Below are 12,627 nucleotides of genomic sequence, written 5' to 3'. Positions count from 1 at the left end.
TGAGGATGTGGAGAAACCGGAACTTTGAAACATTCTTGTGAATCGATTAAACCATGTTGGAGAAGTTCAGGCAGTTTCATGAAAGTAGAATAAATGCATACTTCATGATGTAGCAATTCTACGCCTAAGTTCCTACCCAACAGTGCTGCACACATATGATAACCAAAAGACATTTACAGGATTGTTCATAGCAGCACTATTACTTTTTTAAATGTTTATTGAAGTAAGTTGATTCACAATGGTTCAGGTGTACATCAAACTGATTTAGTTATATATGTGTGTATGTATGTGTGTGTATATATATATATATATATATATATATATATATATATACATTTATATTCTTTTTCAGATTCTTTTCCAATATGGTTTAGTACAGGTATTGAAAATAGTTCCCTGTGCTATACAGGGGGTCTTTGTTTTTTATCTATTTTATACATAGTAGTGTGTATCTGTTAATCCCAAATTCCCAATTTATCCCTCCCCCGCTTTCCCCTTTGGTAACCATAAGTTTGTTCACTATGTCTGTGAGTCTATTTCTGTTTCATAAATAAGTTCATTTGTACCATATTTTTAGATTCCACATGTAAGTGATATCATATGATATTTGTCTTTCTCTCTTTGACTTACTTCACTTAGTACAATACTCTCTAGGTCCATCCATGTTGCTGCAAACGGCATTATTTCATTCTTTTTATGGCTGAGTAGTATTCCATTGTGTTTATTTACACACACACACACACACACACACCCCACATCTTCTTTATGTATTCCTCTGTCGGTGCACATTTAGGTTGTTTCTATGTCATGGGCAGCACTACTATTAACACCCCAAACTGGAAACAACCCAGATGTCCATCTACGATAGAAATCGATACCTACATTGTATATTCATTGAATGGAAATCCATTCAGCAATGAGAATGAATACAACAACATGGATGAATGCCACAATGGGTAATGTGGAACAAAAGCAGGTGACACAAAAGAAAAGAAAATCAGGGAAAACCATTTACAGACAAGGATGGGATGACTGGAAGCAGGCCCTGATCCCCGGCACACAGGGCTGGGGTAGAAAGCCACAAGGCGAGCCCAGCTGAATGGCTGATGTAGAAGCTTGTCTACGGCCCTCATCCCTTAGCTCCTTGGTGGCAACAGAGTAGAAGGTGCCAGACAAGTGCTGAGGCCTGCCCTTGGGGCATTCCATCCATGGGCAAAGGCCCGTAAGTAGCACTGAATACTGATACTTGATGCTTTAGCACCTGGGAACAGAGATGGCAAGACCATTTCCAACTACTCATGAAATAGGAAAAGAGATCCAAGGGGCTCTCCAGCCAGTTTCTCATTGTGTTTTGTTTTTAAAGTTCTTCCAGATTATGAGGACCAACGGTCTAATCAAACCAGTTAAAGGGAGAGTTCTTTTTAAAATTCCCGTAAGAATAAGAAGACAGGAAATTAAGAGCAAAACCAGACTTCTTAGGAACCAGAATCAAGCAGCTACAAGAAAGGTAGGCTTCCCTCTAGGCCACAGGCCTTCTTCACGGTTGCCCTGCGTCTCTTAGCCTTTGCTTCATCTCCTCCCTCTGCTCCGGGGCTCCTTAGTCATGCTTCTCGTGACTGAGGCTGCAGCGTGGTCGTCAGGGCTGCCCGGCTCTCCTTTCCTCCTGCCTTCACACACCTGTCACTTCAGTCTTCACAGCCTCACTCTTAGGTTTCAAACTCCTGAGAGTAGCACCTGACTGGCTCACCTCATCTTTCGGAATCAACTCTCACAGGTTGGCCAAACTCCAATTCCTGATCCTTCAGGTCCCAGCAAAGCTGTCACTTCTTCTGACAGGCCTTCCCTGTTACCACTCCCCCCAACCCCCAGGCCAGGCTGGAGTCCCGTATATGAGCTCCCACAGCCTCGGGGCTTACACACTGCCCTGTAACTTCCCGTTGGTGATGTGCCTGTCTTCCCACTAAAACAGAAGCTCCTCGGGGACAGGGTTGAGTCTTATTTATAGTTATTTCCCCAGCACCCAGCTCTTTAAGTAGATAGGTTTCCAGAAATTAACCTGATAGTAAAATAATGCCTAAAAATCTAAAAATATTCAAATTAGATACTTTTATTTTGGCTTGAGGCAACCATATATTTTTCTAGTCTCATAAAAGATACCTGCTAGATTTCCAGTTGTCCACACTAGTAGCTAAAGGGCACAGACTGAAGATGCTGCCCTTGTGTAGGCCCCTCAGCACCTTGTGTAATGCTGGCTCCTGGGACACCATCTAGTAATGAGGAGTGTCTGAGTAAAGGCACTCACTCCCCTCACATGTCACAGAGCATCCTTATAAAGCTATGCCAAGCTTACTTTTTCTTATTTTGCATTAAACTGCAATGAATAATAGTTCAAATGAGAATTCCTGTTACCATGGGTAAACTATAAAGTGAATCTGAAATGCCATTAAGTCTCTTTGACCTTTTTAATGCACCATTAATAGTTATCTTATTAACAGAGACAGTCTCCTCAGAGCAGAAAATATGAATTTCAACATCTAAGACTTCCAGCAACAACTTCTTACCCATTTATCTCTAGAAAGGTAAATAATTCTTTCTGCAAAATAAATACTAGGTTCATTTCTTACCTAGAGTCTGTTTCTCTCTATAAAGCATTTAACATCTTTATTTCAAACCAACGTTCAGGTGTAACTTCCACTGAGCAAACATACCAACTGCTGACCATATATACATCAGGTGCAGTTTCCAGATTCCACACAGAATCCCAGTGGTCTATTAATGAACTACATCCAACAACACTGAACATCCCTTAGGCATGTACAGCATTTTCTAGCTTACAAAGTATCTTCATATAGGGATTACCTGATCCCAACTCAGTCTCTACCCTTCTTGCAGCAAGGGAAACAGCCTTAGAGAGGCAGACTTGTTCAATGCCCTGCAAGAGACCCACCCATAGGAGACCCTGCATACAAGACAGGGTTTTCTGGCTCCTCATACAATGTAGAGAGGAAATACGATGGGTCAAATACTGGTATTTCATGGAGAAACACCTGCCTGAGATTCTGACTTATTCCTTGAACAGTGCAACCTGGATGAACTTGACCTTTTATACCAAAAAAAAAAAAAACCACAACAAACCTTTAAATTTTAGTTGAAGCAGGGCCGACAAACTTAAAACCAGCGTGTAGTCACCTCTCCAGCACAGTAAACAGATGACTGCACTGATGGAAATATTTGTTAGAGCATCATATGGCAAGAAGTAGAATCAAATTAAAAGCTTGGGTTTGGCATTTTATTCATTATGAAAAGCAAGTTTTGCCTTTATGTTCCATTGTTAGCAAAAATAAAAGAATCGTCTCTAATTTTTATCAGCTTCTCATGGATTTAATATTCTAATGGAAACACAGTAAGTAGATTTAAAGCATTCTATATTTTCTTCAAGCAGTAAAGTGATCCAGACCAGCCTTTCCCAGCCCTGCTCCCTAGTCCACAGGTAGAATTTGCTACCACCACAGTCTCCCTCTTCTGACTCCTTCCTCTTTCTTCTTCGTTTTTTTACCCCTTCATTCCAGGGGTCTAAGACAATTAGAGGAATTACTATTACATAGTGTCCTTTCAGTTTGGGAAACTACACTCAGTGACCTTGACCATCTCTTTCATCCCCAAGCTATGTTTCTAAGAACATGACACAAAATACACAATGGGGACAACACACACCTTGTAGAGCACTCTTCAGCTACAGAGGACACAGTTCATACCTGAGGATTTCAGAAAGGGTAACACCTCCTCCTCCCCCCAAAAACAATTAGGCTGCTAATCAGATACAGAATCTCTCACCCAACCTTGTGATCCATTCAATCAGAATTTCTCCAACCTGCATCAGAAAGTCTTATTTTTAGCATACTTCCCAGGGTGACTCTGATATTCACTCTAGTTTGGTGACCACTGCTTTAAAAATCAGAATAACTTCAGTTTCATTTCATGTGTGAAGGCCCTGCTAGTTGCTGAAGTAAAAACAAAGCAGCGACGTTTGCTCGACTCTCTTTAAGCACAGGGTGGTTTTGTTTGTTTTAAAAAATAATTTAAATTTTCATTCAGTTTGTTCAGTGATACATTATGTTATGAGATAGCCCCCATGTTAGGGGCTTTAAGGGCTATAAACATTACTAAGACATAGTGCCCTAAGGCCGTAACAATCAAAACCTAAGGTTTTGTGCCTGTTTGAAATTATCAGCTGAAAATGGAGACAGAAAAAGAAGCTTCTCTAGAAGGAGAATGTTGAGTTCTATCTTAATCTCATTATTTCATACCTTGATGTCTTCCAACAAGTAATACAAGACTTTGTCTGGATAGCTGAACAGCAGAAACACATCTATCCACTTAAGAAGATATATTCCACCTGCTTATCCAGGACATCTCATGAAAAAACATGACGCTGATGGGAGGCCTCACATTCACTGAAAAATCCTATTTTATCTATATCCTGGATTTGAAAGACAACCATTTTTAATATTAGAAAGGCAATACTTCTTTGGTCAAGCATATACTGCTTTATGTTCCATCCTCTTCGAATCTGGTTAAGACAGAAAACCAGTTACTAGACAGCAGGCAGGCAACTTAATAGCGGAAACAATGTTATCCCTTCTGCAGGGTCCAGCCCTATGCAGAAGCCATACTTAGCCTCCGCTTTTGTTTTTATTTTTTATCCAAGATTTCCAAAATTGAATGTCAAAGTACCACATTTCTAAAGAGACACATAGAGAGAAGTAAATTCTGGGCTAAATGACAATTCTCTGACAGAACAAGCTGCACACAGACCTATTCCATGACTCCTCAAATGCAAGTCCACCATAACCACCAAAGCAGAATCTTCGGGCACTGGACCCCAGCACTGATGTTTCAGCATGATTCACAAGTACTTTCAAGACACATGCAGGTTTGGCAATCTGGCTGGAGTAAAATCATAAAGCCCGGGACAGCTGCAGTCAGGGCATAATTTTGGGTGGTAATTTATAATATGTGTCACGAGCACCTGTGGTCTTGGTCCCTAAAGGACATTTTTTTCAGATGGGACTAAGTTAGTCGTCACACCAAAAGATGGAGTGCAATAAAATCCCTCCACCACTCAGAATCAGCTGAGTGAAACACACGTTGGCAGACTAGAAGAAACCACCCAAAACAGAGGCAGAGGAAGGCTGCAGAGTGCACTGGGTGTGCTCCACTAGCCAGTCCTCCAACCTCCCTCTCCTTCTCCCAGAGTTAAGCCAAGAACCCCAGCACTTGTTCTAGGCCAGTGCTATCCAAAAGAAATATAGTAAAAGCATGCATAATTTCAAGGTTTTATTAGCTATGTTAAAGAGAGGAAAATGAAACATGGTAAATTAATTTAATAATATATTTTGTTTCAAGAATATACTCAAAATATCATTTCAACATATATATAATTTATGGGGTATAATCAATATAAATGTATTAATGAGGTATTTTGCATTCTTTTATTCTTACAGAATTTTGTCTTCAAAATCCTGTGTAGGCACTTCCCTGGTGGCGCAGTGGTTAAGAATCCGCCTGCCAACGTAGGGGACACAGGTTCGAGCCCTGGTCTGGTAAGATCCCACATGCCATGGAGCAACTAAGCCCGTGAGCCACAGCTACTGAGCCTGCGCTCTAGAGCCTGTGAGCCACAACTACTGAGCCTGCGTGCCGCAACTACTGAAGCCCACGCACCCAGAGCCCGTGCTCCGCAACAAAGAGAAGCCACAGCAATGAGAAGCTCTCACACCACAATGAAGAGTAGCCCCCACTCACCGCAACTAGAGAAAGCCCGCGTGCAACAATGAAAACCCAACGCAGCCAAAAATCAAAAAAAAAAAAAAAAATCCTGTGTGTACTTTATTTATACTTACAGCACATCTCAGTTCAGACTAGCCGGTAGCCTCATGTGGTTCATGGCTCTTGTAGTGGACACCACAGATCTAGACAATCACTCTGGCCCTCAGCCCCACCCTCCACCTCCCCCAACATGCACCTGTTCTTGGTTTAATCTTTAATTTGGGATTCCTGCTCAAAACCCACCCACAACACTTGGCTCTAGCCCCTTTCTACATTTAAATCCAATTTCAAAATTTTCCAATCTCAAATTTCCGAAATCGCTAACCTGTTTTGTTTTGGTTTTTGTCTGTTTTAGTACATGGTTTTTGTCTCCATTCACTCCCTTCTCTACCTCTGGTGAAAACTTCTAGCTCTTGTTTCTACAGAAATTCCACAAGGGATGGGAGGGATTTGGACATATGAGGGCAAAATTTTCCAACTTGCTTGTCGAGAAAAAGTTGTGCAATCGAAATACAACACTTTTTCTGTTCTTCAACTTCTTTTTTGGGTTTTAATTAATTTATTTTATTTTATTTTCAGCTGCGTTAGGTCTTTGTTGCTGTGCACAGGCTTTCTCTAGTTGTGGCGAGCAGGGGCTACTCTTTGTTGCGGTGCCCAGTCTCCTCATTGTGGTGGCTTCTCTTGTTGCAGAGCACAGGCTCTAGGCGCACAGGCTTCAGTAGTTGTGGCCCATGGGCTCTAGAGCGCAGGCTGAGTAGTTGTGGCTCATGGGCTTAGTTGCTTCGCGGCGTGTGGGATTTTCCTGGACCCAAACCCGTGTCCCAGGGTTCGAACCCATGTCCCCTGCATTGGCAGGCAGATTCTTAACCACTGTACTACCAGGGAAGCCCTGTTCTTCAACTTCTAATGACATTTTTCTTCTCAAGTCAAAAGCAGAAACATGTATCATTCAATGTCATGTCATTCAGTTGATCCACACAAATCTCAATTACAGATTTAAAAAGTTATTGATCTGGGCTTCCCTGGTGGCACAGTGGTTGAGAGTCCGCCTGCCAATGCAGGGAACACGGGTTCGTGCCCCGGTCCGGGAAGATCCCACATGCCACAGAACAGCTGGGCCCGTGAGCCATGGCCGCTGAGCCTGTGCGTCCAGAGCCTGTGCTCCGCAACGGGAGAGGCCACAACAGTGAGAGGCCCGCGTACCTCAAAAAAAAAAAAAAAAAAGTTATTGATCAGTCACATAGAATTACTGACAGTTAATACAATCTGAATGTTTGGAATAAAATGGAAAGGTAGAATATTAAGAGCTTGTTGCCAGCGTATCCTGAATAATGATGACCCCCTCCCCCAATTCTGTATGGATCTATCTTGTTGATTGGACATGCCCAATGGACAAAAATTAAAAGCCAAATTATAAACGGCCTCCGAAATGCTGTTAACATAAACTGTATCAAAGTACAATTTTAAAAATATTAAAAACATAACCCTGTACAAATACACAGTGAAGACTAAAAGTTTACATAACTTATTAATAAGGGAATCAGACATTTGACAAAGCCAATTTAGAAGAGAAATTGAGTTAGGCAAAACCCTCTTAGATATAACAGCAAAAGCATAAGTAACAACAACCAAAAAACAGATAAATTGGATTTCATCAAAATTAAAAACTTTTGTGCCTCAAAGATCACCATCAAGAAAGTGAAACAGGGCTTCCGTGGTAGCACAGTGGTTAAGAGTCCGCCTGCCGATGCAGGGGACACGGGTTCGTGCCCCGGTGCGGGAAGATCCCACATGCCGTGGAACGGCTGGGCCCGTGAGCCATGGCTGCTGAGCCTGCGCGTCTGGAGCCTGTGCTCCGCAATGGGAGAGGCCACAACAGTGAGAGGTCCGTGTACCACAAAAAAAAAAAAAAGGAAAAAAAAAGAAAGTGAAACAACAACCCACAGAAAGGTAAAAAAATGTTCATAAATCATATATCTAGAATATATAAATATCATATGTAGAATATATAAAGAACTATTATAACTCAATAATAAAAAGACAAATAACCCAATTAAAAACTGGACAAAGGATCTGAACAGACAGTTCTCCAAAGAAGATATAGAAATGGCTAATATATATATATAAAGATGCTCAACACCATTAGTCATCAGGGAAATGCAAATCAAAACCACAATAAGATGCCATTTCACACCCACTTGTATGGCTATAATTAAAACAACAACAAAAAGACTGTCAAAAAGACAAGTGTTGAAGAGGATGTGGAGAAATTGGAGCCCTCATAGACTGCTGGTAGAAATGTAAAATGGTAAAACCACTTTGGTAAACAGTCTGGCAGTTCCTCAAAAAGTTAAATATAGGGGACTTCCCTGGTGGCACAGTGGTTGGGAATCCGCCTGCCAATGCAGGGGACAAGGGTTTGATTCCTGGTCCAGGAAGATCCCACATGCTTTGGAACAACTAAACCCATGCGCCACAACTACTGAGTCTGCGCGCCACAGCTACTGAAGCACACATACTCTGCAACAAGAGAAGCCCCTGCTCGCTGCAACTGGAGAAAGCCCGCGCGCAGCAATGAAGACCCAATGCAGCCAAAAAAGTAAAACTAAATAAACATTCTTGTGCTAAAAAAAAAAAGTCAAATATAGAGTTAACATATATGATCTGGCAATTCCACTCCTTGGTACATATGCAAGAGAAATCAAAACATACATTCAAACAAAAACTTGTACATGAATGTTCATAGCAGCATTATACGTAATAGCCAAAACATTCCATTACATGGAAACAACCCAAACGTCCATCAACAGAGAAAGGGTAAAATAAAAAGTGATGTATCTATAAAATGGCATACTACTGCAGAATAAAAAAGAAATAAATATTAATATATGTATGCTATGACACGATGAATCTTGAACACAGTTTACTAAGTAAAAGAAGCCAGTCACTAAAGATCACAAATCATATGATTCCATTGATATAATATATCCAAAATAAGTAATTCTATAGAGATAAAAAGTAGGTCAATGGTTGTCTAAGGCTGGGGGACTGGGGTGAAATAGGGAACAGCTGCTAATGGATATGAGGTTTCTTTTTGGGGAGGTGTTCTAAATTTGATTGTGATGATAGCTGCATGGCTCTGTGAATATACTAAAAACCATTGAATTGTACACGTTAGATGAATTGTATGCATTTAAATTATATCTCAAGCTGTTATTAAATATAAATTGAATATATATAAGAAACATATAAGTATATATGTTTCGATATATACAAACTAAATTTGAAAAACAAGTTTTCATGGTTCATGAAAAAATAAAAAGGAATGAGCTGGTGAATTAGACACAAACTTGCCCAATGTCTTGCAAGGCAATAAAACTAACATTTGAAATTTTATTTTCTACTTGAGAGAGAAGAAATAATCACACCTGTCAGATTTCTACACATAAAATTCTAAGTTGACAGAGTTGTAAAATACAGTAAGTGTGAATAATAAGTCAACCAAAGTTGTATTCCTCTAGGTTTGTTAGACAATGTTCTACATTACAGTGAATGCCACGGTCATGTTTTTTCATATTCTCATGTCTGAGATAATTTTTCTTAAGAAAGGTTTCTCATGAACATACCACAACAATTTTGCATCTGTTTTGTTAGGCAGAAAATGGCGGGGTATTTCCTCTTAGCTAAACACATGGGAATGGATCACCTAAAAGAGAAGGAATCTCAGAACTAAAATCACAAGAAGTCATGTGAAACAAACCAAAAACCAAAGCGTTGACCGAGCAACTTTTAAAAGCTAGTAGGATATTTTGTAAAACTACATGTAATTAATAACTATAACAATTATTAAGAGAAGAGAAAGCTAGTTGGAAAACTCTCACCTGATAATAAAGTTATTATACCTACTTTAAAAGAAGATATCCTTGCAAGATAGAAGCAAAGATGCTATAAAAGTTGTTCAGTTTACAAATCCAGTAAAGGAGGTGAAGCAATAACGAGATCAATTGACATAGCTGACTGACAAACCTTTGACTGGTAAAGACAGATTCACAGAGCCAGCCAAATCATAGCTAAACGGTACAGCTGATGAGAAGAAAAAAAAAAAAGCCAACAGAATTGGAAACAAACTAAGGTAATCCAGTTTAAGAATCATCATTATACCAGAGGTCAAACAATTATGCAAGAAGACTAGAAACTTTACTCAGGAAAGGAATTAACGACAATGTTCTGGATGCTTAAAAGAGTCAATTATAATGCAGCTATCTTAGAGGAATGTGAAAGGCCATTTACAGCAACTGTCACTGAAATGTCCCAGGGTATCTATGTATTTTAAGGATGAAACACAAAAACAGAAAGATACGTGTTTTTTTTTTTTTTTTTACAAGTGTGAGAATATAAAGATGTTAGGATATTCTGTTCTATCACTTTATATTGATTGAATTGCCTGAGAATAGTCATTCAGATGGATTCACAGACAGAAAGTCCTGGATGAAATGTGTATCAGACCCCTCAGAAAAAATACGTAAAAACCTTGGAAGTGAAAGGTAGAACATGGTGAATGACCTGCCCAAGATCCTAATTTTGCCAGAGGTTCCACCAAAGAATTTTTTTTGACCACCGGCAGGAATAAAAATGCAATCTGACCCCCCGGCAGCTAAGATGGTATAGACAGAAGGGCAGTGAGCCAGAGACCAAAGGCACCTTGTCCTGACACCAAGGACAGTGGGGTAGGCACGTGTTTGCTGATGACAGAGATAAGAATGAAATGACTGGTTGGTGAGTTGAGAGCAATACGTTCTTGTTCTCATCCATCTGTTGCTTTGCGCAGCTTGGCGTTTGGAGACTGGTACGCTCGGGGAATGGGCTGCATCTAACTATAAAGACAAGAATGAATGCTCAAATTCAGCAGACAAGAAAGCTTGGAGGGAGACCAACCGAGGGCCAAGGGAAATGGAGCCAAAAGCAAGACCAGGATCTGGCAAAGCTGTTTTTTTCGCTTAAAGGCAGAAAATAGCTATTGAAGGAGCTGCAGAACCCGAAACAATTTCTCAATGAGCTAAAAATATCCAGACAAGGAGCCCTGGAGATGTTGAAAGCCAGTGAGAGAAACCTAAAAGGACAAGTAGATTGCAATATTAACAAAAAGCTGGCTACAGATGTCAAACTTAATGAATGGACTAATTAAACAATATTTTGAAAAATATAAGACATAAACAACAATTTATAAGTCTCTAGACTATCACAAAGGGATAAGCCAACACTGGAGGCTGTATACCATATGGTTTCTGAAGCATATTCAAGATTTTTTAACACAAATAGATGTTGCAAGTAATGCAAACAACTGTGACATAACATTTATTAGAAAAATGGGTCAAACAAATTGGAAGTATCCTTTTTGAATGGAAAATAGTCTTTAGAAAGGCAGAAAACACTGAGAACAAAAAAGAACATACAATGAAAAAAAGAGTAGAAATTTATCAACTAAAACATATAAAGTAAATGAGTGAAATAAAGCAAGCCTGACTTTATAAAAACAAAATCCAACAATCTCCCATCCCTAAGAGATACAAGTAAGCTGAAATATAAATGTGCTGTTGGTCAAGGTTTCAGATTTATTATGTCTTTGCAAACACAGAAGAGGGAAGGTCACTATTACAAAAATGATATTAGACATTAAAAAGAACATAAAACTATGAAAATTTAAGAACAGTACACCTTAATGTATAAACATTATAGAATAATATATCCTGAAGAAACATTATGAAAACTGTCAAATATAATTATATCTGAACGTGTCAGAAGTACATCACAGCAGATTGGGTAAGGAATTAAAACCCTCTCAATGAACAAGATCCATTGGTCAACATCACTTCTTGATCCACTATCCTAAATCTCTTAAGGACAAATGGTAAGATATAACTGACTGTACCTTAGAAAAAATTGTTGTTCATTTCTGTTTGCCACTTTCAACTTCCCTGCTGATTTTAACCTTACAAGTAGTTATAATGTCCAGTCAACCTCTACACACCTCTCAGTGCATTGTCCTGTAACATTTGCCATATGAGCCACTCAAAAGCTTTTTTTTTTTTGGCTGCATTGGGTCTTCGTTGCTGCGCATGGCCTTTCTCTAGTTGCAGCGAGCAGGGGATACTCTTCGTTACAGTGCGTGGGCTTCTTGGTGCAGAGCACGGGCTCTAGGCACGCGGGCTTCAGCAGTTGTGGCACGAGGGCTCAGTAGTTGTGGCTCGCGGGCTCTAGAGTGCAGCCTCAGTAGTTGTGGTGCACGGGCTTAGTTTCTCTGCGGCATGAGGGATCTTCCCGGATCAGGGCTCAAACTCGTGTTCCCTGCATTGGCAGGCAGATTCTTAACCACTGTGCCACCAGGGAAGTCCCTCAATAGATATTTATTATTGATAAGTGCTCAACAAAATGCTTGTTGAGTAAACAAATATATACCAATATGAGAACAATACCAATAATATTGACAAAACAGCACCATTTGTTGAAAAGAATCCAAACATCTAAACAGTAGTTTCTTTTCTCCACATGCCCCGAATAGAAGACAACCTTTCTTTCCTTAAAATGCAAAGACAACATATCGCTTAAGATTATTTAAAACAACCTGATAAATACCAAGTAAAGTTAAAAAAATGTATTTCTACTGACCTTGTAAGAATGTAAGGTGAAAATGAAGCTGGATTATCCTGCTCTGAAAAGAGGGGCATAGATCCTCCCATTATCCACAGACGGAAGTACAGAACAACAATCACCTTCAGAGAAAAGAAGATTAGGTAAGAA

At 39.7% G+C, this 12,627-nt stretch overlaps 1 protein-coding gene across 1 annotated transcript in view; it reads right to left on the bottom strand.

The window, feature by feature from the left end:
- The window catches only part of TMTC1 (transmembrane O-mannosyltransferase targeting cadherins 1), a 260,082-nt gene that overhangs the window by 125,161 nt on the left and 122,294 nt on the right, over positions 1-12,627 (bottom strand). Inside the window, exon 7 of the mRNA XM_065887047.1 lies at positions 12,496-12,599. Within this exon, the coding sequence (XP_065743119.1) occupies positions 12,496-12,599 (104 nt within the window). The remainder of the gene's footprint in view (positions 1-12,495; positions 12,600-12,627) is intronic.

The sequence above is a fragment of the Phocoena phocoena genome, chromosome 11 (genome assembly GCF_963924675.1).
Source record: "Phocoena phocoena chromosome 11, mPhoPho1.1, whole genome shotgun sequence".
Classification (NCBI taxonomy): Eukaryota; Metazoa; Chordata; class Mammalia; order Artiodactyla; family Phocoenidae; genus Phocoena; species Phocoena phocoena.
This window is presented reverse-complemented; position numbering and strand designations above follow the sequence as displayed.